The 26,199-nt window shown below is 43.9% G+C and overlaps 1 protein-coding gene across 1 annotated transcript; it reads left to right on the plus strand.

Annotated features, from left to right (window-relative positions):
- Nucleotides 1–223: 223 nt before the first annotated feature.
- Nucleotides 224–25,975, plus strand: TNFSF8 (TNF superfamily member 8). The gene is made up of 4 exons (XM_029919955.1): nucleotides 224–741; nucleotides 10,759–10,801; nucleotides 22,402–22,473; nucleotides 24,207–25,975. The coding sequence occupies exons 1-4, from the start codon at nucleotides 547–549 to the stop codon at nucleotides 24,599–24,601; spliced, it is 705 nt and encodes a 234-aa protein (XP_029775815.1). The 5' UTR covers nucleotides 224–546; the 3' UTR covers nucleotides 24,602–25,975.
- Nucleotides 25,976–26,199: the final 224 nt, after the last annotated feature.

The raw sequence follows: 26,199 nt of genomic DNA on the forward strand, positions 1-26,199 counted from the left end.
TTTTCAGGAGAAGCTGATAAGATCGAACTGAACCCTTTAGAGTCATTAGACTCCAGTCCCAGGACACCAGCTTCTCTGAGGCCCAGTAGAGAGACATTTTCTGCAGAGGGCTTCTGAGCTGCAGGCCTTACCAAAGAGAATGTGCAGCTTCTCAAGCAGGAAGACGTTTTGTGGCTGAGTCTAAATGAAACAGAAGTTGCTTTGTGCACACACACACACACACACACACACACACACACACTCCGCAGTAGGGAAACCGTCATTTTCCTACTCGCCCTCTGACATCAACCACCTTCTCTGTCGCTACAGTTTCTCTGCACTCAAATTCATCCCTGGTAATGAAAAATGAGCCTCTCCCCTACCCTTGCTGCCGCCTTTCGCCTCACGCCCCCAGAGAAGAGTTTCTCCGTGTGGCAGCCGGTGAAGGTTTTTTTCCAAGTCACATGATCCAGGATGCAGGGGGAGAATCCTTCTTGGAACAGAGATGGGCCCAGAACCGAATGAGATGAGGAGAGATAGGGTGTGCTGTGGGAAGACTATATAAGAATGGACCCACGGCTGCAGCAAGCACTCAACCGAATGGCCCCTTCTCAAGACACAGCCATGCATGTGCCAGAAGGCTCCGTCGCCAGCCACTTGGGAACCACGAGCCGTGGTTATTTCTATTTCACCACGACCGCGCTGGCTCTGTGTCTCGTCTTTGCTGTGGCGACCATCATGGTGTTGGTAGTTCAGAAGACGGTAAGTGGACTTCTCTTCATCCCCCTTTCCTTTCTGATTTATGTCCGGTTTCCCCTAGAGAAACAGCCTTGAGGATAGAGTAATATATTAGTTGAGAAGAAAAAAATAAAAGTACATCTATCATGCAGAAAGAGGGAGAAACGAAAGAGGAACTTAACTCTCGGAAATAATTAGGTTTTTAAGAGAAATGTGTTCAGCCATCATCTCAAAACTTTCCGGACTCATACGGGCCGAAAGAAGAGAGAGGAGCCATTAGCATTAAGAAATTAAGATTTGAATTTTGCTGGGCCAGAGACGTGTCAAAGAAGGAAGTGATACGGAAATCTGATAACAGATTTGCACAACTTGTTACCATGTCTTCAAGGTTTTCAGACCAGATTGTAAGGGTCTATATTCTCGGTGCAAATGTTCCTGAGATCTCTGGGGCCTCCTCCACTGCCAAGGGCTTTCAACAAGGAGCTAGGTTTTAGAAGCCAAGGTACAAATGGGAAGGAGCAAGACAGATAACCAGGCTTAGCTCCTCAGAGCTAATTAAAACCCACAAGACAAGATGAAAGCCAGCTCCTGAGCCACTGCTTGGAAGAGCTTAGGATGTCTCAAAAAACATAGAGCAGAGGTACAGAATATAGGAATGTTCTTAACACCCGTTCCCTCTGATACTGCTCAGAATCCTAAAACTACAAGCAATTATGGGTACCACTGTAGGGAAAACTGTCTCAAGAAATTTACTTTCTTTGGAGAAAATGGTAAGATTTATTGTGAAAACAGGAGAGATGAAGGAGGACACTTCTTCGCATTTTAGGAAATTGGTGTTTACAGAGTCTGCTAGTGCTCAGTTGGTAGAAAATACCGTATTGATGGTATATGTTGCTCATGAATTTTTTTAATAAAGTAAAGTTTTTGGTTAATTTTGATAATTTGAGAACCCAATCCTTTACACACCCTGCCAGAGTGGGAATGTTTCTGCTCCTTCCTTCATAGCTCCCATTTTTCATGACAATCCTGGTTTTCCTTTAGTTGTCTTAGGCTGAATATTCTATGGCTTATAGACTGGTGAAAAGAACTAAGCTTTAAAAGATTTTCATATCTAGCTCTCAAATGTCATCAGCTTTCAATTCTAAGTGAGGCTTTGATGCTCATCTCTCCATAAAGGTGAAAGAAAACAGAATTGCCAAAATTTGATTTATATAGTAGAATTTATGAAACTCATCCTTGACTGGGCCCATCTACATCTACTAAAGAATAACATGCTTGAAAATATTCTAGGGCATTTTTTTATAGAAGCTATATAATTTCTGTAATTCTAACTTGAGGTAAACCAGAAGTGTGTCATTTTATAGCAATGGCCAAAAAGAAAAATAGAAATTAAAGTGGCCTTTAAGAAGTTTTTAGTTAAATGTTGCAGCTAGAACTGCTAAAATGGGGGGAGGGAAAGAAGGAAGGAAGGAAGGAGAAAAGGAAGGAAGGTAGGTCTTGGGGGTGATGGTGATATATAAAGCTGGAGAGAGTCCTAGAAGGGTCCTTATTCAAATCCATTCTTTCTAGGAAGGAACTATAGCAGATCTTTCTGCCCCATTTTTGTATATGTGGAAAATCAGGAACAGAAAGGAGACAGGTCTTTCACTAAGCCATCCTGAGAAAGTGCTAGAATCAAGACTGCTTTATTGTTTAATGAGAACAGCATTCCCTTGGCCAATACAGCCAATCACAAAAGCACTAAGAAACTTTGTTCCTGCTCTCCCCTTGGGAGCTTTATCTTCTTGTGCATCCATTCCCTTGACTTACTCCTCATGTTAGGATATGTAAAGATTCACTTCACAGTTTGATTTGTATGGTTTGGTGTGCTATAGTTTTGTAGCCTTGGAGACATCAGTTACTTGATTAAAAGCTAAGGCTTGTAAAACTGATTGTGACATTAAGCGTTAAGTGTTTTGTGCACATCATTTCCAATAAATTATTCAGATATTTAACTATCACAAGAAGAAAATTAGCCCCTTGCGTTATCAAGGAAGGCTTCTTGCAGGAAGAGGGAATACAGGCTGACTTTAGGAAAGGTAGAACTTAGATAAACAGAGAGACTCTAAAAGGACCTCTGGCAAAGAAATCAATGGGAGAGACCCAAGAAAAACTCACATCCCAATTATCAAAAAATGGAATGGGTTGATGGTTATGTAGCCCTCTGTGTGAGGTTGGATGGGGGCAGGGATGGAGTACCAAGGGAATGGTTTTACTGGCCTAAGAAGTCACAGTTCTAGGTAACAAGCACATGAACAGACAAAATTTAAAACAAGATAAGTCATAATATATAATAAGTGTTGGAAGGTAGCCACATAGGGTCCATGACACCACATGTTAAGGAGACAGTGTTCTCTCAGGTTTAAGAAAAACTTCATTGGAGATAGGAGTTTTGGACTGGCTTAAGAAACTTAAAGCTGGTGGGAAAGAGGATGTGGAGGAGAGGACACTCCTGGCCAATGGAACAATGTGAACGAAGTATTGGCAAAGGGGAAACAGGGCATGTAGAAAAACCAACAAAGATTGCCTTGAGATTTAGACTGAGGATCAAATAACTCCAAGGTCAAACTCGTTGGGAGAGACAAAGAAGGAACTTAGGTTTCAATCTCACATATTTATTGAGCATTGTCCATATGTGGGGACATTGTTCTAAGTGGTGGGGACAGAACATGAACAAAGCCAACAAAACTCCTACTTTTGTGCCGCCTGTGCAATTTACCATCTACTAATGTTTTTAGAGTCCCTATGATGGCTTTTCTTAATCTACCTTTAAGCCAGTATATTTATTTTAAAATATTGGATTTCTATAACTTAAGAAAAGTAAACAGTACATAAGGGAAAAGAAACTCACTCACACTCTACCCACCCCACCACCAATCCCTCTTTCCTAAGATAATCACCATTAATAGACTCCTCCATGTCCTTCCAAAATTATATGCATCTATAAAAGCACAACATGTCATTATTGTAGACTCATGATTTTGTACCATGTTTTATTGATTTGACAATCTATCTGGAGATCATTCCATGCCAATACGTGAAAGTCTCTCATTCTTTGGGAGAGTCCATAGTATTCTATTGTATGAGTGCTTTGTAATTTATTTTATCTGTGTCTAGTGAAGGACACTTAGGTTTTTCTGTAGAAATGTTACCCACTGCCCACATCTGTAAGTATTTCTGTGGGATAAATTCCTGGTGATGAGAATAGAATGTGTATTTTTCACTTCGGTAGATATTTTCAATCAGCCTCAAAAGAGATTGTACCAATACACTCTTGAGGAAGTAAAAGTCCTACCAACAAGGAGACACCTGTTGTCTTCCATGTGGAAAGACAGAAAACTGATTTTTAAAAAATTTTTTAACATTTATTCATTTTTGAGAGACAGAGTGTGACTGGGGGAAGGGCAGAGAGAGAGGGAGACATAGATTCCAAAGCAGGCTCCACGCTCTGACCTGTCTCAACACAGTGTCTGAAGTGGAGCTCGAAATTGACGACCACGAGGTCATTACCTGAGTTAAAGTTGAAAGCTTAACTGACTGAGCCACCCAGGCTCCCCCAAAATTGATTCATTATCAGTAAACACAACTATTACACAATTTATATAGCAAAGCAAATGAAAAAAAACACAGTAAAATTTATCTTATAACCTAGAGACAAAAGGTTATATAAGGAGAAAGGCTGACAGTTAGAGGTGTCATTTTGAGGAGTTCTAAAGTCTTCAATCTAAGGGCCTTCTCTATAAGCCTGGAGACTGGACTTACCCAGTCCCCGAAGAGATTTATTTACATTCCAAAAGGTTAGAATAAGGGCTCAGGATCATTGGGTTTTTAAGGAGACCTCTTCTAGAAAGAAGAGAAAGCAGCTGCCTTCTTTCCCTTTATAAGTAAAGATACTTTCTTTTTTTTCCTAATTTTTCTTAAATTTTTTTATTTCTTTTTGAGAGAAAGAGAGAGAGGGAGAACACACAAGTAGGGGAGGGCAGAGTGAAGGAGGGAGACACAGAATCAAAAGCAGGCTCCAGGCTCTGAGCTGTCAGCACAGAGCTGGACACAGGGCTCAAACTCGTAAACTGAAAGATCATGACTGAGCCGAAGTCTGATGCTTAACCAACTGAGCCACCCAGGTGCCCCATTTCTTTCCTTTCTTTCTTTTTTTTTTTTTTTTTTTTTTTAGTGTATCTTTCCATTACCACTCTGCCTGCCCACCAAGAGTGGACTGAGCATTTGATTAGGGATAGTGAGTGCTGGTGGCAGTGGTAGGGTTTTTGGTTAGCTTTTATGTTCAGACACCATACAGGGGTGAGCTGAAATGACCCATGATGCCTCTCTCTACCCCTGGCACTCTCTCCAATGCATTCAATTCATCAATTTAAAAAAATCCACTGGAAGTCTTCTCAGGGGCAAGCCCTGTGCTAGGGTTGGGTGGGAGAGGACCCACGTGGACAGGGCAGGATCTGGGTTTCCTCAGAGTTCTCTAAGTGAGGCCCAAACACCCAAGAGCTTGAGTTCAGGGCAGAATGGCACAGAAGGTCACAGACAGGAGAAGAAGAGTTTCTGCTTAGGATGAGGGCATGGCCTGCAGGAGAGCTAGAACAGAAGCTGAGCCTCCTCCACACCCATATAACCTTTCACCTAAATTGGCCATGTTAACATTTTGCCCTATTTGTGCTCTGACAGTAAGGCGCAGACAGTGTGGCCTTTCACCTGCACATGTCTCGGCACCTATCTCTCCTTACTGAAATGCCATTATCATGGCCAAGAGAGTCAATGTCAACTCAGCGATACCATCTAATCATAATGGACAGTCCATATATCAATGCCCCACCCTTGTCCAATAGTATCTTCTACTGAAGTTGTGCCTTGTTTTGCTTGGAGATCCTAAATCCACACTCAGGTCACACACCACATTTGGTTATGTTTGTTTCATTCTGGAACATTTGACTTTTTCAAAGAGTCTAGGCCAGTGAGTTTGTGGAATTGGCCAAGTTTTGGATTTGTCTTAGTGTTTGTCATAATTATATTCAGATTAAACTTTAGGACAGTAAACAATAGCTCATGGGCAGTGCTACATACTTCTTATGGCAGTATACCTAGAGGCACATGTTAAGTTGTCCCATTATTGGTGATGATATTTAGTTCCTTGATTAAGGTGTTGACCACTGGTAAACACTTTTTTTCCCTCTTATTAATAGGTAATCTAGGGGCACCTGGGTGACTTAGTCAGTTAAGCATCCAACTTTGGCTCAGGTCATGATCTCACGTTTGTGGGTTCGAGCCCTGCGTTGGGCTCTGTGCTGACAGCTCAGAGCCTGCAGCCTGCTTTGGGTTCTGTGTCTCCCACTCTCTCTGCCCCTCCCCGCTCATGCTTTGTCTCTCTCTGTCTCAAAAATAAATGAAACATGAAAAAAATATTTTTGAATAGGTAATCTATGGGGTAATACTTTAAACACCTATAAATATCTTTCACTAGGCAGTCTGGGCATTCCTTGCTGATCTTTGTCTGAATCAGGGAATGCACTGAGAGTTGAAGAATGATGACTGCCTAATTCTATCATTATTTCCATACTTATTAACTGGAATTCTTCAGTAGACAAGAGCTCTCCACTGGAAGGACAGTGGCAGGAGGAGCTGGGGTAGGGATTTCCAGGTGAGGCAAAAGAATGAGCACAGACACAGCCCAGAGAAAGGCATGTCCAGGTGTCAGAAAGGAGTGGCAGGGTCAGAACAGAAGTCAGCCCACGCCGCACAGGAGAATAGCAGGAAGTAGAGGTAGCTGGCAAGAAGCAAGGACATAAGTAGATAAGAGAATAGGATCCTGCATCCATCAGCAGACAAGGAAGAAGACTTCCTAAATCCATATACAAGACCAGCTTCCCATAGCCGTTCTCCATTCTTTGGGGAAGGAACACCTCAGGTGTCCTGAATGACTGTTGAGTAAAGTCTTTAAGCCCTTGCTTAAAGACCACTCAAACTGTGGTCCATGGCCCAGGAGCACTGGCATCATATCTAAATGTTTATTAAAAAGGAAAAACCTAAGGGTCCACCCCAGATTACTGAACCAGAGTCAGCATTCCCTGACAGTGCTTAGGGAAAAAACACTGCTTTAAACCACTCTGGCCCAGTTCCCATTTATACTACCCTTACCAAAACAAAGACTGCCCCCCTCCAAATTATCTTTCTCCTGAGGACTTTCTGTGACCTCCATCTACTTTCTCATTGAGTCTCAGGTGAATCTGCTGCCCCGGCTTCATCCTGTCCTATCCTAGAAAGGCAGCACAGTATGGTACTAAAGAGCATTGCCTTCAAGGTCAATCACACTGGATTTGACTCTTTTCCCTGCTATTCCCCATTTGCAGGACCTTCTAAAGTTATTAAGTCACCTCTCTAAGAGTTCATCAATCACTAACTCTTGGGGTAAAGACCAAATGAAAGAACACATGGAAAGCATTTAGCCCTGGAGGACTAAACACCCTCACGAAATGATTACTCATGCTAGCTTGAAAGTAAGGGAGACCTTCCTGGAAAAAAACCTCCAGGGCCCACCTTACAAGACAATGTGAGGCCGGCAAAGAAGGGGATATAGAATCTCCCCAGCACATTCCAAACATTAGTTGCCTTTGGCCATTTTTAATCAGAGAGGACATCTTTAATCAAAAGCATATTTAGGATCTGCTTGCTTCTGTGCAGCACTACTCCATGAAAGAAATGAGCCTTTCAAGGTATTGGAGCAAATTAAGTACATCATCAGGATCAAAAGAGTAACCAAAATAGCTATCACTTTCTACTACTTGCCAATAGTTTTTATATAGTATCTTATTGTGTCTGCAACAACTTAGCAGAGGAAAGGACAATTAGCCTTCTAATTACAATGATAAAAGGAAAGAGGAAAACAGAGTCTTAGGCAGGGAGCATGATTACCATTGGGTCATTTCACCAGGGGACAAGCAGATTAAACATGACTGTGCCTCCTCCATCCACAGAAACATTGTTGGAAATACCTATCAGATACCTGGAGTTCGAAACTAAAGAAGTACAATGAAAGAAGTGTAGCTGGTTGGTAACCATGGAGATAAAGTTTCCTGAGGTACTCAATGGAGCTGAGAATGACAGCCTGGGAGGGTCCATTAGCTTATGTCTATGTCCAGCCTATGTGTTATTGACTTGGAAGGCAAGTCACTGGGCAAGGTGGTCCACATTTCCCTAGCCAGGACCCAGAACACCAGGCAAGATTTGGGAGAGAATTCTAGGACTGAGAGGCACCTTTACCAAAAAGGATTCGATAGACAGCACTAGATCATGCCACAGGCATATACAACTCTCAGCAAATTGTAAGTCACCATCTCTTTACACCTTGGCTTTCTACCTCCAAATGCAAAGGATTGCTAAAGGGTGGGGAGTTGAGGGGAGAATGAGGATCTCCATCCTTGGCTTCTGAAGCCTGCATCTCTCTTGGGGCAGTGGAAAGAACACCAGAGAATTTCAATCCAAGATCTGCCTCTGACTTATGAGTATCTTGGTTTCTTGTTCTGTTAATTAGCTTGATGGACTGAAAGATGCCTGAGCTCCCCTCTGGCTGCTTCTCTGATCTTTTCTACCATGGGCAGCCAGAGGAGCTATGGAGACCTCATCCCAGGAGCTCTCCAAGATAGAAATGATCACACTTCTGTCTTGAATGCCCTGGGTCCTGGGTAAAGATTGAAGCAACAGGATTCTTTCTTATAACAAGATGTGCTGTTTTTTACTTCCTTCTGCATAAAGTTAGGAAATCGGAAAGCCCTCTAATGACAGAGAGAGGCCTCCTCTGACCCCCATATGAAGAAGGGCTTCCTCTCAGATATTATCACTTACAACCTTGCTATGTACATAAAGTGTATTCCGTGGACCAAGAGCCTCAGCATCACCTGGGAGTTTGTCAGAAATACAAACTCTCAGGTCCAGCCAAACCCACTGAATCAGGATCTGCATTTTAACCAGCTCTCAAGGTGATTCGCACACTCATTAAAGTTTGAGAAGGGTTATCTTGAAACACTCTCTTCCTTCATAGCCTTTGCCTCAACTCGCAGTTCAACTATATATTTATTTGGATATTTTAAGTGAGCCATAAAATCCACAGGATGTCTTCCAGTGACTAACGTAGTTCCTGGCACACACCAGATCAGGTATTCATTCAACATATGCTGAATGTATGACTCTGGTATTTCCTGGACTACTCGTAGAGGCTGGAAATGGACCCAGTGGTTCTACTGTGCCAGCCTTCTCTCTTTGTCCCTGTATACTTTCCTGGATGGCCAACAAATTCAACTATCTTAGCACTGCATTTCAATGTAGGTGCTTTCCTCTGTGCATTTGCACATCACACTAATTGACGAACATACTTGGTAATAAATTGGCTGTTCATTAGATTTCAAAATGTTATTTGCAGACTTACAGAGGCAACACAGAGGGGAATTTTGTGATGTCAGGTTTTCCTATGAACTGCATGCGTAATTTATGAGAGACCACAAATGTACTATTGTTGCTTAGGTTAAGAGCTTTCAACTAAAGCACAAAAATCATAGATTATTAGAGCTGAGAGGAAAGGATCTTCCAAGCCAAGTTCACTTCCTTTGCCCTGAAAAACTGAAGCCCATAAGTTTATACTGACTTCTGCCATCTCTAGACCAGGACTAGGCCAGGGCTTTGTTTTCAGGAGGCTTCCTCCACTCATTAGGACCCACTTGGACTGGAGAAGAGATCCGTTTATCAGAAAATTAACCATTGGTGAAAGGCAAAGGACAGAGCCTCCAGGGAAATGATGGAATAAAAGGGAAACTCTAGATAGTCCTAGCTGTTCATACGGAACACTAAGGAAGTAAGATGTGCACAGCTGCTACCTTCTTGCTGTGGACAAGGTTGGGGAGTTATTTTCCCCATGTCAATGTCACACCTCTGTAGGTCTTTATTAATATATCAACCCAGTGCACTACAGAAGACTGCCACCTGGACAGGTCAGAAGAGAAATAAGATATCATAGTCCTTTTTGGCAAGACACCTGAGGTGCAGCTCTATGGGTGAGGGGGGCGGGGAAGGAGACTAGGGTAGGAATGTCTGTCTCTAAAGAGTTTATTAGGAGTGAAAAACTGTGCCCATTTGCTTCTGTTGCCTGCTTGCTTAGAGCATGCCAACAAGACCTCCCTACCATTCCCTCCAATCCCCCAGCTCATAGGAACCCCCTCAGAAGACAATCTGCCTCTATCAACCTCTTACTTACCTGTGTAAATATTTATGTATATAGTTATGTTTATTATAGAGTAAATAGTACAAAATATAGTGTGAATTTATAAATACATATTTCTTTGTGTTTGTTTATGTTATATCATTATAAATGTTTGACTATTATAATCATATATAAATTTATAATAAAGTCACGAGGGCAGGGACCCAATTTAATTATTTATGGTATCATCACAATGCTTGGCATGTAAACATTCAATTAATTCAGAATTTCCAACCACAGGAAATATGTGTAGAAGAGATGTACCTTCCCAGGTATGTTTACAGCATACTTTCACTACATGATGAATCAAATATGGAAAAAAAAACCCACATATATTTATACACTAGACTTGCTTGTTCTTTTGTTGACCAAAGGGAGGAAAATATCAAATGCAGAGGTGAAAACATAAAGCCCTGGACTGGGCGGTGAGTTGCAGATTCTGGTCCCTGAGCTGCCATAAACTTCTCATTTTACCCTGATCAGCCCCAACTTCCTCACCTGTGAAATGTAGATTGCCAACCCTGGCCTCAGCTTGCATTTCTGGCAGGCAATCTATCAAGCAAATGGATGAGAAAACTCAGTGTAAACTAGGCCCATGAATTTATCTTTTTTAACTTCAGAGTCAAGTGGAACACAAATTCTAAATTGCACAGCACTTTGAAGACCATACCAGAAAAGAAAAAGATGAGTTCTTTCCATTGGATGACAGTCTCACACAGCCTCTCTTTTTCTTTCTTCTCTTCCAGGATTCCATTCCCAACCCACCCGGAAAATTCCCCCTTAAAGGAGGTAAGACCTTGGAATTGGGAGTAAATGTGTAGTGAAGCATCCATGTGACATCATAGCTGGAGTTGCAACCAGAAGCATCATGACATCGCCCAACAGAAAAGTGGGCGGAGGCAAAGGTAGAGGCTGCTCAGATCTGAGCTGCTGCATCTTGATTCATCCGAGCAGCCTCTGTTCGGCACTCTAGTGCCTACAGCTCTCTCACTAATGACAATTCTACCAGTGATGTAGACTATCACGTGGACATGGTTAGGAATGCAAAGCAGTGTGTGTTAAGAGCTTGACATCTGGAGTCAGGCAAACGCAGGTATGAATCTTGGCTCGACATCTCACCAGGGAGCCTCAGCTTTTCATCTATAAAATGGAAATAATAATACCTGCCTCATGAAAGTATTGCAAAAGCCAATCAGATCTCATCCATAAATTGCTAGGGTTGGCCACTGGCATATAGTAATCATTAAATAACTGCTAGTAGCCAAATGCATAACAAAGATAGGATAGTAAAATGTTAGAAACCCCATAAGTTTCCTATCATTGAAGTCCCTGATTAATTCATTGTCTCTGTGAGTCCCAGAGTTAGCTTAACATTGAGGATGAAATCTCATCTGGCAAATATTTTCCTTGCACAGAAGATGAAAAGTAAGACCCAGTGAAGTATCATATCCAAGGTTGTATGGAGCCAGACCCAGAACCCAGATGTCCTTGTCTCTCATCCAGTGTTTTTTCCACAACAGAACATGAACCTGCCTCAGTCCTCTAAACTCTAGATCCTAGATAGCAAGCACAGCTGAATAACCGGATAGCTCAGAGAAAAAGGTAAAAGATACAGGGTGAGACAACATAGGCACCCAGCTAGAGACTCCAGGGCACCTGTGGGACTAGAGAACACAGCCCCACATCCCAGCACCATCCCACTAGGAGTTCATTTAGGATGCCTCAGTCATGTCTTCTTTCTATCTGTCACACAGACATTTAGACAGTAGAAGTAAAAGCCCCAGACAGGCAAGCATTCTGGACCTTTCAAGGAAGACTAATAATTACAGCTTTGTCAATAATATGTTAACCTTGGCCGGAATTATTCCCCAAATGCCTCTGTAGTGCAGAAGCATCCATAGACTCTGCAAATGAGCAGGCAGAGCTGTGGGGCCATAAAACTTTATTTACAGAATGAGGTCTCAGAGTTTGGGGCTCTGTTACAGAAACAGCACAGCCTTTGCCATCAGAGCATGTAACACACTTCTCATGGAGCCTTGCCCACATACCAGACACACTGACTCAGTGTCATTTTCCCCTCTCTGCTCTCACCATCCCACCACCACATCTACCCGGATCCTCCAAGGAAAACCAGAACTTCTCATGTCTTGAGAGAGAGAGGCCATCTGTACCAGGAATATGATTCAGGGATGAGAATAGTGTTGATAAGGCAATGGGACCTCGGCCATTCTGGATCTTGGTTTCTGCACCTGGCCGAGCACTGCCATCACAGGGTTGTTGAGCACCGGGGGCTCCAATTGCGGGTTTTGTCCCTATGATGGTTTTCAGCAGTCCTGAGTGAAATAGGAAATAGAAGGACAAGGTAGCCCCTTTTTCTCATAGCCAACTATTTTTAATGTAAAGGGTGCTCCTTTTCTCTAAGAGTCCATCCTTCTCTAGAGCATTAAAATGTCCTTTCTTATACAATATGAAGCTCATACAGATGCAAGTTGAGTAGAGTTATTTTGTTTTGTTTTAGTGGGCACAATAGACGAAATCAAAAGCTGCCTACATTGATCACTGAATTTTCATTTGGGGGTAAATTTCATTGGTCCATGAAACCCAAAATTGTGGAAGCCATGGACTAAGTCAGTTACCAAATTCCTTCTTATCTTGGCCATCACTGTATCAGAATATACACTAATCCAAAATCACCCGCAGTTGACAATTCCATGTTTCTGCAACCAGATTTCAGAAATGCCAGTAATAATCCGTAGCAGGGCTATGAAACTTTTGTTAAAGATCATCCCATGCCTCCCCGCGGTTGATCTTGGCCTCAAGCCTGTGAGCAAACTACATGGGGCTTAGTGTTTCTATATTGCAGGTAAGAAGCTGAGGTCCAAGCCATCAAGGTGACTCACCTAAGGTCATCCAAGGAGCTGATGGCAGAGCAGGGATCAGAATCCAGGGCTCCTCTCTGCTCCCTGCATGGTGTGCTTCAGCCATGAAATGTTAGTGGCCAGCCACACGTGGTCCCTGGCCATCTCCCATTTGTAAAGACATCCACATTTCTCTTCACTTGGCAAACTGTAGACACAGTGGCAGGGTGAGGTGGAAAGCGTATCACCTCGGAGCAAGACTGGGATCCAGAGCGGATTTTCATCCCAGCAGGCTGTATATCTCTGGGAAAGTCTTTTCTCCCCTCTGAGCCTCATCGGTAACATAACAATGTGCTAAAATGAAATGAAAGGGTCCTTCCAGCTCTATCGCTTCATGATGCCCTGATTCAGTATATAAATATACTGAATATCATCTAACAACGATCCTGAAGAAATCTGTAGCCACAGCCTCTTATCCCCAAAAAGCCCCTCTTAAACAAATACAAGCAGCACATTTCTCCTTCTAAAAAGCCATTGCAAGACATCCAGCAGAGGGGAGCCATCTCCCAGAAACCCCTAGGAGGAAGCTCCAGGGGTAGCATGTGGTTTGTCACTGGGGTGGACAACAGCAGAAGCCAGACACTTTCCAGAAAGCCCTCTGCCGGCTAAGGTGCTTCATACATCATGAGCAGGAAGCCAGCAGCAGCCCAGAGCCTGGGAGGCAGGGCTAAGGTACCTTAACACAGAAAAACGCTTAGCTGCAGACCAACCACAGGAAATCAAGCCTTTTTGTAATGAAAAGATTTCTGAGTCCCAACACAAGCTTCCCATTCCAGCCAGGAGAGTGATCACTCATCCTGCTGTGCTCAGGACACAGTGGACCATTCTGGGCGGTCAGCAGGGACTGTGGGCCAGGAAGAGCACAGAGAGGAGAATCTTGCCCCACATTCTTCATCTTTCACCTAGAAAATAGACTTAATAAGAACCCGGAGCCACCACAAGGATGACATGGGACAGCAAAAATGACCTTTTTCTGCCCCCTGGCTGAGCCTATGTCCTTTGGACACAGAGTCCACTCTGTTCTTTCATCCCCCAAATAAAATGACTCTGTCCCAACTCACTAGGGTGAGGAACCAAGGTAGGGCTCTGGGGAGATCCCTGGGCTTCTGGGCTTCTTCTCCTCATTTCCTGTTCCAATTTTCTGCTCCTGCCACATTTTGAATCTCACACATGCTCATGTTATGTGGTATGTTTGCCCAAATCACAGAACACGGGCACCTTTGCCTTGAGTTCCAACACCACCCCACCTTTGTGGATAGTTAGGTTTGCCGGACCATTTAGGGTATGGAGAGAAGTTGGTGGGGCAGTGCTTTCTGTCACAGAGATGACGTAAATTGAGTACTACATCCCTCTGCTCTTGTAAGACCTCTGCCACTCCGGCCACTGGGAATTTCTCAAGGGACAGCTTTCTCCCTTGGGGTTCAGCCCTTCACCACCTGCGTACTAACCCTCTCTCCTTCTGTTTTTTCCTCCCTGTTTTCACTCCCACCCTCTCCCCTTCTTCTCATAAACTCTTCCTTTATTTTATAGAATGTTTTTGGCCACCTTGGTGTCAGCCACAGGCTTTCCCAACATCCTAACAAATACTTGACAGTTCTTCCCACACCAGAGAAATTCCGTAGACAACTTTTCAGTTGGTTTTTCTTTTATTCCCTCACTAAGTACATATGAGGCTCTGGCAGAATGAAAACAGTGGACACTGACGGGGCACCCACCTTTTGCCAAGCATGGGGCTGAGTGCTTCGAGACTCACCGGGCAGTCCTCACAACATGCCCCAAGGATATTACTCCCCCTCTTTTATAGGGACTGAATCTGGAGCCCAGAGGGGTTTACTCACTTGCCTAAGATTGCACAGCTAGTGAGGAGTAAGGCAAGACCTCAGAATCCAGGCTGCCTCATCTTGTGCTTTTGCTTATCCAGGATTATCTTGCCAGATGCTTAGTAAACATCATTGTGCTTCCTTCTGGCCCCCCTGCCGGTTCTCCAAGGCTGGGATCCCTTCCAACACAATGGCTTCCTTGGCACCTGTTCCTTTGGCTGTTTGTTTCCTTGTTATGGGGTTCTGGAGCTGTGGAGGGCATAAAGAGCCCATGGCAGGGAATCTAGAAGCCAAATTGGACCCCTAGCTTTGCAGCTGAAGTGATATGAGGCCCAGAGGCTTCCTTCCCTCCCACACCCTCCAGTTAGCAGAAGTTGGCCTTTCCTGTAAGTGTCATGGGGCCCCTCATATCCAGAGGTTCCTAGGGGTCCTGAGGAAGGGGAAACAGTAGATATGCCATGTGTGGGTCCTAACAGCCCCTTGAGCACCTTCCCCACCTTCATCTGAATACTCTCCCCCAAATCCCGTCCCCAGCTGGAGATGGGGCAGAGACAGAGAACAGGGTTGGACTTTGGAATATGCCCCTTCCAGTGCTGAGATTTGAAGCAACACACTTGCCCTCCCCAGAGCTGGAGTTTCTTGTCTAAAATATCAGGAGTGAGGGGAGAAGGCCAGATGACCTGACCCTGGCATGGATTTTGCTTTGAGCGTGACATTCCTAGAATTAGACAGATTGACAGTTTTACCATTCTAACAATTTACGATTTTTACATAGCTTGGCAGACTCCCTTCTTCCCCATTGCCTCTGTGAAAAAGAAAGTGTGGGCATTAAAAAAGATCAAGCAGGTTTGGCTCTTTAATTGTACCTAGTGAGCCCACCCACAAAGAGACAACAAAAGCCTCCCGTTGGAGTCAATGAAACCAAACCATGGATACTGGCTACTCACCATCCCCAGCTATCCCTGATGCCACATGGCGATCTATGATCCAGGGTGGACGCAGCCATCCCGGGAGGCCGCACCAGCAGCAAAAGAGGCAGGTAGAGAAGCCCCAGCCTCTCCCATCCCTCAGAAAGGCTGAAAACAGCAGAGAGCTCACTTCCATCAGAGGGATTGATCTGGTTCTCAATTGCCCAATTCAGCACTTGCGGTGTGCCTTTTTGTTTTGTTTTGTTTTGTTAACTTTCCACAGCAAGAGGGGGTACTTCTGCTCAGGGAGCAAATTGCTTTTCAGATAGTCATAGTCCTCAAAGAGCCTATTTGCTTCTCCATTTACTTTAAACACGCGCAAAACCCACTCTTACACTGTCTTTTTCTTAAGGCAGAGCTAATGGGAATCGGGAATCTCTCTACAAGGAATAAACTAGAAAATGAGCCACTCAGAATAAAGTGGAGTAGGATCCTACAGAGGCAATCAGAGTGCTGAAGCAACTTATATGTAATCTCTACCCCCACCCCGCCCCACAAATAAAAGGGAAGGAGATGAGAAGAGATGCAAGAGAGGAGAGGAGAGGAGAGGGCTAGAGACAAGAGGAGAGAATAGGGAAAACTATTCACATCATTAAGAGACATTTTAAATTTGTGCTTGAATTCAGCACATACAAATTACAAGGCTATAAATCTAGAGGAAATCCTCATCTTTCCAATACTTCGGGGAAGGAAAAAAGGAAAGAAAGAGGTAAAGGAAAGAAAGAGGGAGAGAGGGAAGTAAGGAAAGAGAGAGGGAAATCAGGACTCAAATGATATATTCCATCCAAGCTCTCTGGAGGCCACCTGTGTTGACTTGAATTTGTACAAGCCCAGCAGCGTGAGCCCTAGACCACGGAACGAGCCAATCATCACCCAGCATCCTTTGGATGGTGGACGCCAAGCTCATGGCTATGCATTATCTCATCTGACCTTCCAGCAATTCTTAAAGGGGATTGTAATTATCTTCACTTTTGAGGAGAATTCAAGGAGGCTGAGGGACTTATGGAAAGCCACATAACTTAATAAAGTAGCCAAGGTAGAATTTGTACTCAAGCCTCTTTAATCCTAAGCCTAACTTCCTAAGTGTGCTGTCATACTTCTGGAATAGCTAGGAATTGTTTTGAAAGTTATTTGAGGGGCGCCTGGCTGGCTCAGTAGGTTAAGCATCCTACTTCAGCTCAGGTCATGATCTCACAGTTCTTGGGTTCGAGCCCCCCATCAGGCTCCGTACTGACAGCTCAGAGCCTGGAGCCTGCTTCCGATTCTGTATGTCAGTCTTTCTCTGCCCCTCTTCTGCTCATGATCTGTCTCTCAAAAACAAACAAATGTTTAAAAAATTTCAAGTTATTTGAAATGTTAGCAGAGTTTGCCATATAATTTCAGATTTGCCTTGCCTTTAAAAAATTTTTATAATGTTTATTTTTAAGAGAGAAACAGACAGACAGAGCATAAACAGGGGAGGGCCAGAGAGCAAAAGAGACACAGAATCTGAAGCAGGTGCCACACTCTGAGCTGTCAGCACGTAGCCTCACACAGGGCTGGAACCCACAGATGGCAGGATCATGACCTGAGCTGAAGTCAGAGGCTTAGCTGACTGAGTCTCCCAGGTACCCCTCACCTTGCCTTTATAGGCTTTAAAGATGCTTCTTAAATACACCCCAATAACATCAATTCCACCTGCATTTAAATTAAATGAATTCTGAGAAGCCCACACAGATAGTCAGATAGGTTTATCTTACATACTGCAACAGGATTAAAAAGACTCCAAAATTCTAAAAAACCACCAAGAAATTCAAATGAATTTCAGCTTGATCTCAGTTTGTATCTACTGATCACTTTTTTATGGGCTTAACACTGAGCATGTCATGCCAGGATGTGTATTCTCCAAATGCTGTTGTAAATCGAGCGTCGTCTAGTTGTCCTCTGTTGAACAAATAACCCATCTTGGACCTATTCCACTACAAGTTGGCTTTGTGGCATCAAGGAAATGGTCAAGTTGAAGCCAGGTGAAATGACCCTTAGGTTAAGGATCCATTTCGATTCCAAATTGTACTGATAATGGAGAGACTCTCCCCTAGATGTCACTGTTGGGACTCTCTTGGATATTCCGCCAGATGGAGGGACTACCAGGACATGGTAGATGCAGTCATTAAGATAATGCCTCTCCTTCTTGGAAGGCTTAAAATATTTTCAACAGATGGAAGGAGCATTCTACACACTTTTCTGGAAGCGTCAGATGGCCTCAAACATTTATGCACATAGTTGAGAAACTTCAATCCATCAGCTAATGCCATGAGCTTTGCTTTAATGAGCATTTCATCAGCCAGCTCTCTCTGCTAAGTAGCATTGCTAAGCTGTCTACTATAACCAGGAAATGGGGCGTAGGGAAGGAAGGGACCACCATGTCCTAAATGTCTCCTGTAAGGCACATGCTGCACTGGCCACTTGACATCCATTGCATCTTTGCAACAACCATTCGTTGGGGTTGCTTATTGTCACCCAATTTTACAGATGGGGTAACTGAAGGTCAGTAAGGGAAGGGGACAGTTAACAGCCTTGACCAGAGCCCAGGTATTCTTTTTAAGATGCACTGTGTCTCTGTCATCCTAACATCAACCTGGAAGGTGCCTGGCACTCTGACCCACATGCCATCTGGCCAGAACGGTTGGCATGGTTTCTTTTGCCACCATGGGCATTATTACATCTTGATGGAAGCCCCATGAAGGCTTTTGACTTATGATGTGGCAGAGTTGGGCACACAGGCCTGAAGGCACCTGCTGGCACTCCTCTGCAAGAGGGAGCTCATCAGTGCTCTTTTCCCAGTACCTCCAGCTGTTTCATCAGTTTCTAGTCTGGTGTGTATGGTGGCTGCAAACCCACTTCTTCCTACACTTAACCCTCACTCCTCCATGGAAAGACATATAAACAGAAGACATAGTCCTAGACGAGGAGTAAGGAGACTTGAGCTCTGGACCCAGCTCTGTCACTAATGTATGGTGATGTCTGGGGCCAAACCCTCAGTTCCTCTGGGTCCAATGTCCCCAGTCATAGAACTAGGTCTTGGTTAAGTTGGTATCAAATGGCTCTTTCAAGTCTAACATTTTGAGATCTTGGTGGCAGGGGCAGGGGGCAGTTTCCAGCTGCCATTATTCTGATTTCTAGAACATGAGCCTTTCAACCACCTTAAGCAACATCTCTGTATCCCTGGCTCTGTCTATGTGGTCAGTTTGTCTCACACAAACCCCTCCAGACATCACATTCATCTGGGAAAGAAATGAAACGGGTGTGTTCTGTTCCCTGCACTCCCAGCATTCAAAGTTCTGGGTACATCATAGGGTTCCCACTACAGGAAACACCAGCTGTTTATAAGTCACTCCTTCTTGTCTTCATAACCGAAACAGAAAGTCATATCTTGGACTCACAGGGTGACACATGGCTGGTGACCCATGAAATGTCCATCTGGCCCTTGATGAGAACCTCATGACCCTCAAATCAGCCCAACGTGTCTTTGAATAGCACTAACTGGTCAAATATTTGAGCTTCCAGCCCTGTGATTTACAGTGTGATGTGTGTATCTTTAGAGAAGGTCTTCCTGTTTCCCATCCTCCCCTTTCTCATCTGAGAAATAGGGACAAAGGCAGTGTTTGTTATTAGCCAAGTGCATCATCTCCTCTAACTTTGACGTGGAGCCTTAGTGTTTGGGCCCCACAGAGTAGGCTGCTCTGCCTTCCTGCTGACAGCCTGTGAGATGTGAAAGGCCAACCACTGCCTTCCTCTGGGCTCCTCTCCACATTCAACCACCCCCTTCCACCAACAGCTTCCCCAGTGTCCTGTTCCCAGTCCCCGTACTTCAGGTGGCTCCAGCAACGCCAATCTCGAAGAGGATTGCCTGTGTTTTTCCTTTTGTATGAAGCCATCTAAAAGACTCTTAAAGAAAAACTAAAACACACCTGGCCTTTTGACTTCAGGAAATGCAAATGCTTCAGCATGAGGTGTGTTTTTTTTTCCATCCTTGGGTTTCTCAGAATTACAGCTGAGGTCAACCAACCAAACACATAAAGACTGAAGGGAAAAGGAAAAACAGAACGTGCATGTGTGAGAGGCCAGCTCAGGCTTGTACTTCTCTAGCCACCTGTTTACAGAAGCTTCCCTGACAGGTGCCACCACAAGTGACATGATGTGAGGGGGCCTCTGACCAATGAGCAGGGCCTGTTCTTGTAATTCTGATTCTCGTGATGTGTGTTGGCCTCAGCCCAGGGCATGAGTTTTATCCCCCCATTTAATCTAAGCTCACCTGCAGAACTGTGGGAGAATGAGGCTAAGTGTTATTATAGCCCCTCGGGGACAGCAAGCCAAGCATCCCCAGTCACCTCACTCATGCCAGAACTCACCTGACATCCATGGAGGGAAGTAAGAGGGACAGACTAGGTGATTCAATTCAACAAACATTTACAGAGCATCACCAGGGAGAGCAGTGGGATATATAAATAGTTGTCTCTGCCCTGAGGGTTCACAGTCTAATGGAGTAGGTAAATAGGCAAACAGAGGGAAGGTCAGAGATGGCTTCCAGGCTATGCATTAAATAAGGAGTAACTCCTGGTGAAGGGAGATTCCAGGTGAAGAGGCAAACTAGCCAGGACGGTTGTCAGCAGTCTACCCGGGTATTAGAGTCAGACAGCCTAGGGTTGAATCTCACTCCACCACTGACTAGCTGTGCAAATGTGAACAAGTCATTAACCTTTGGAAGCCTCGGCTTCCTTCTGCACAGGACAGAAAGCACTGTAGTACCTTTCTCATGGTCTGGATGTGAGGAGTAAGGGAGAGACGGAATGTAACACACTTAGCGGAGAAGCTGGAAAATCACCATCACTCATTTTGTACTGGCTGTTATTTTTGTCCGCACCATTACTGCTGTCGGGATCAAGAGTCCGAGGGAGAGAGGGACTGTGGGCATGAGACTGCGAAATGCAGTAGGGACAGAACGCTAGGAACCCTGGATGCTTGTGGAGGCTCTTGGTCCCTAGCCTGAAGGCTTGGCAAAGTCAGAAAGGGCCTGCAAGCAGGGAAGAGACACAGGCAGGTATGTCTTGCCAAATGTTTTTCCACATCCCCAAGAAGGGGAGACTGGCCAGAGGGACTCTCTTAACAGCACTCACAGTTCATTAGAAAATAAGCAGGCCTCATGTTGTAATTCTGATTCTAACACCTCAAGAGTGTGGGCTGTGGCAGAAACAGGCAGAACCAGAACACGGGTAAGAAGAGGTGGGATCAAAAGAATGGCAGTGGGCCCTCCAGCCCTCATCACCAAGGAGACCTTGGGGCCAGAGCATCTTTATGGGCTAAGGGCAGACAAGGGTGAAAACTGCCACCTGCTTCTCTGGGGGAGGAGAGGGGTGTATGTGGCATTGCTGCCGGCAGTGAGCTTGTCCAGACAGCAGAGGGAACTCTTCACTTAACTTTCAACTTTTCCAAGGCTCCATGGGGATGTAAGGAAGGCCAGAAGGGATTTCCTTAAGCCTGGGGAGGAGAGGGAAACCTGGAAGATTGTGAGCCCAACAGATACCAATCAGAGATCCAGGGAGCAAACGCATCATGGTACGGGCTGCTTCAACTGAACAGGCCGGTGGCTATCTAGTCTCTGATGGACAGAATGAGTTGGTCACTCCGGGGACACCATCCAAAAGATGTCAGTGTTATGTCTTAGATCTTCCAGTTTTATAGATAGGAAGCCAAGATCCAAAGAAGGAATTTACACAGAGTAAGTTAAATTCATGAGTCATTGCAGAAATGTATAACTTGGTTCTCTGCATATATAATAGTTTCTATAATAAGAAGCTGCTAAGCCAGCTCACCAGTGAATATATTAAAAATATTTTTATTTCTTAAATACCATAATGACATAAACACTGTCATTTTCCCCTGCCAAGAGAGCTCCAGATAGCAAGCTTCCTGCTTAGATTTCTTTAATTCTTTAAGATATCCTCTTAAAATCAAGCACAAGAATGTGTTTACCAGCACTGTGCAGCAAATGATTTTGAGGAGGAAGCCTGGCCTCTGGAATCAGACATGGGGGTGAACCTCAATGTTACCACTCACCTCGTTGACCTTGTGTCATTGACTATGTCTAGGTGTCAGGATCAGCCTCGCAAAGTTATTCTGAGAATTACATCAACAGAAATATAAACGAGTACACAGACGTGTTGCACTCTCACAAAAAGTGCAATGAAATCATTCTCAAAAGAAGGATAAGAGCAATTACTATCAGTATCATCTTTTCTGACTATCCCTGCTTGGCTGAGGGACGTGGGACAATGCACTAAATCTGTCTACTCCCTAGGCTTTTTTCCATCTGTAAAAGGGACTTAAGAATACCACTCTCACAGAGTTGCTGCAACGTTAAGTGAAGTAAGTAAACTGACAGGAATGGCACCGGGCACATAGGGCAACTCAGGTCATATTAGTTTTCTTTCCCAAACTTCCAGTCTTTTGTAAACATCCAAGTGGAAGGAACCGATTGAAAAGAATCTAGAGGTACTTGATAGCAAGATGAGAAATAAACAGGTATCCGTTTAGCCTTCAAATGGGAACAGAATACTGTCTCTATCAAAGGGTCAAGAAAAAAGATCTGAATGAAGTCTCCCAAGTAGAGAAAGACATTTAATGTGTGATCTCCTTATTTTTAGGAAATTGCTCAGGGGACATCTCATGTATACTGGAAAAGGCTCCATTCAAGAAGTCATGGGCCTACCTCCAAGGTTAGTAACTGAATCTAGGAACTCCAGCCATGTGAAGGCCACTTCCTGTGGCCTTTCTGAAACCTCTAAGCCAGAGGTCACAAGTAGAAGCCCATGGCTAAATGTGACTTGCAGATGTGATCTCTAACCAGCATGCTATTTTTTATAATTTGATTTTAAAGCCCTTAAGGGGAGGGACACCTGGGCGGCTCAGTCAGTTGAGCATCTGACTCTTAGCCTCCACTCAGGTCATGATCTCATCATTCATGAGATCAAGCCCAACATCGGGCTCAATGCACTGACAGCGTGGAGCCTGCCTGGGATTCTCTCTCTCCCTCCCTATCTGCCCCTCCTCTTCTCTCTCTCTCTCTCTCTCTCTCTCTCTCTCTCTCTCTCTCTCTCTCTCTCTCAAAATAAATAAATGTACCTTAAAAACTTTAAAAACTTTTAAAAAGGCCTTGGGGGAAAGGGGAGAAAGCCACAAGACTCCTCCCTCCTCAGTCTCCCTCCCAGTTTTGCTAACCTGGCCTCTGAAGGCAGTTGTGCTCCACCCCCATGCTCCCTCTCTATTCTGCCACCTACAAGTTTGGGGCCGAGTGTACAGTACTTTTCCTCATGAAAGAGAAGCAGGCTTTTAGCCTCTGCCTCTGTCGAGTTATTCACAAGGGAACCACAAAATTGCCTTGTCCCCAGATTGACAGCTTAATGAACATGCTGGCACATAGCCTATGTGCATATTGCATCATGCATCAGGTTAAGAGCCCCCTTATAAAGGAAACAATACAAGGCACTTACACTGGAAAAGCCGAGATACGGAGAGGATGGCCAAGATTCTCTGAATAGCCATTTTGCCCATTTTAAAAATTCAATTTTGCAGCTAGATTAGTTCTCACTCTTCAGTTGAATCACAACGAGGTTTAAAGGGAAGGCAATTAAAATGAACGCCAGCTTTCCAGTTCTGAAAGGCGCCCTGACTAATCAGTGCTGATTTTCACTTGTTAGGACTCAGAGAGACTTGGCTTTCCACACGAACATGTCTGCCACATCGTCTGCTTTTCTATAAATCCCAGCTAGGAAGAGCCCCTTAATGTACATTTGCATGGTGGTCTATACAGTTATGTTTGGCTGCCCTTTTAAAGAGAGGAAGACATTAAAAAATTCAGACAGTGAGCTGTTAAGAACACATTATAATATGAAAATCAACAGATTGCAGTTCTCCTGGACATCTTGATGCCTGAATTGGTTACTAATTGAAAAAACTAAATTTCCTATCTCAGATACTTTATGCAGTGCCTACCAAATAGTACTCCCTTATTGATGAAGCATTTGTTGATTGATTGAATAAATCAACATGATGGTCCAGAACTTGTGGGGAATATAGTACAGGAGCTCACAGTCTCAAAAGGGAGAGATAATAATAATAATAATAATAATAATAATAATAATAATAATAAAATATATAACTAAGTGGAAAACGATTCTATAAGAGGTAGCACGCCATTACCATGGGTGTTCTGACCCTTCAGCTTTAAGCACTAGAAAAAAAGGAAGAGGGGTGTTTTGCACCAGTCCCTTAAATGTTAAGCAATACCTAGGATGAGTAACATGGAAGATATTCCACTTGGTTGGAATAGCAGGCAATATTCTAGAAAACACGAGTCTTGAGTGGAAAACCTTGAATAAAAACTTCACATTATCCAATCTGCCCCTGAAATGTGCCCAATAACCCTGTCTTCTTATCCTTCTCTTTCTAGTGTCAAAGCATATAAACAAATCCAAGCTGTCTTGGAACAAAGATGGCATTGTCCGTGGAGTCAGCTATCAGGATGGGAATCTGGTAATCCAGTTCCCTGGTTGGTACTTCATCATTTGCCAACTGCAGTTTCTCGTGAAATGCCCAGAACATTCTGTTGACCTGAAGTTGGAGCTTCTCATCAACAAAGATGTCAAAAAGCAGACACTGGTGACAGTGTGTGAGTCTGGAGTGCAAACCAAAAACATATACCAAAATCTCTCCCAATTCTTGCTGGAGCACCTCCAGGTCAATACCACCATATCAGTCAAAGTGGATAAATTCCAGTATGTGGATACAAACACCTTTCCCCTTGAGAATGTGTTGTCCATCTTCTTATACAGTACTTCAGACTGAACCATTTCTCCTGGCCTTCAGGAAGAAAGCAACTCTCTACCATACAGTATTTCATCCATCAAACACTTGGGCAAAAAGAAAAATCTAGAACAAGACTAAAACCACAAAGGGTATTAAATAACACGCTTCTCCTTCTTGTCTCTTGGGAAGATACAGCTCCAGGGTTAAAAAAAAAAAAAGAGTACAGTTTTGAATGAAGTATCTTTCAAATAGAAGACAGGGAAGCAAGGCGGTGTGGTGGGAAAAGCCCCACATAAGTATCAGAAGGGATGGATTTATGCTCTAGCCCCACCACTAACTCACTGTATGGCCTGGAGCTATTCTTTTCTCATCCCTGGAACTCTGGATCCATGTCTCCAAAGTGTAGGGGCTGGATTTGAATCTCTCCAAAATCTCTTCTATCTCAGAAGACCTGGATCTCTCAGCCCAGACCTGTGAATTAAGATCCCAGGCAGTTTTCTAGAAGCCCCTTAACCAAAGGAAAGGCCCTCACACCAGTATAAATCCAATGATACTAGTAGTATCTGGCTGCATGTCACCTCAGCACAGTCAGAATTTGGGGACAAGGCTCAAAGCACCTTGCTAGATGATGTGAACAGTGGAATCTAAAATGTATAAAAGAAAGGGCTGCCCAACTGATCATCTTGAATCTAAGAGACTTCCTGGTATTTGGAAAACCACCTAACCAGGCCTGACTCCATTCAAGTTAAGCTGACAATAAGTCAACAACGACAGCTTTTGTGACCTGTGGGGAAGGGCTGTGCATGCTGCAAACCCTCCACCAGCATGAGCATGCGGTGGTCATGGTGTTGCAGCCATTTGGGCAGGCAAGAGCTGCCGCATTTCTCACAGGATCTCTCTCAGGGAACCATTTCTGTGGAGGGTCATTAAGGCCCCAAAGTGTTGTTGATAAATGATGATGACCTGTAAATGGTGAGAAGGACTTCCAAATGATGGAATATCCTCTCTTGAGTTGGGTAACCATGAGATTTCTCTAGCTACGTCAACCTACCTTTACATCCATCCATCATTTCCGAAGGAGCACCTTATCTGTTTGAAAGAAGGACCATTCAGCTTGAAGTTTAAATCCCCAGAGCTGATGCTTCAGAAGAAAAAAGGGACCCTTAACTGCCATGCAATAGACTGAAGCAAAATTTGCATTTTTCTCAAAAAAAGAGGAGGGAAAAGAAAAATGTAGGAAGTCGGTACATTTGTCAGAGAAAGACTAGAAAAAATTAAAAAGAAGAAAAGTGTTGGTATGGATGAGGACTTGGGAAAAATAAAATAAATGTAAGTCATTTGCTGAGTCACATGCTATGTCAACCTCCACCTAGGCCTCTATGAAATATTCAGTAAAGTCTACATTTCTCATAACACTTTCTATGCGTACATTCTTTGGGAGGAGCGGGCATTAGAAGAAGTGCTGAATTCAGCAAGCCAAGTATGTAGTAAACACAGAGATAGGTTTTGAGGATCCAAAACTAGCAAGTAAGGGAGTATTTGAGTTATACCCTAACTCAGAAGGACAAATGAACCTTGCTTAAGCCAATTCATGCATTCTTGAAAAGGTATCTCCAATCTACGCTTGTATAAACTAA

The sequence above is a fragment of the Suricata suricatta genome, chromosome 13, assembly GCF_006229205.1.
Source record: "Suricata suricatta isolate VVHF042 chromosome 13, meerkat_22Aug2017_6uvM2_HiC, whole genome shotgun sequence".
Taxonomy (NCBI): domain Eukaryota; kingdom Metazoa; phylum Chordata; class Mammalia; order Carnivora; family Herpestidae; genus Suricata; species Suricata suricatta.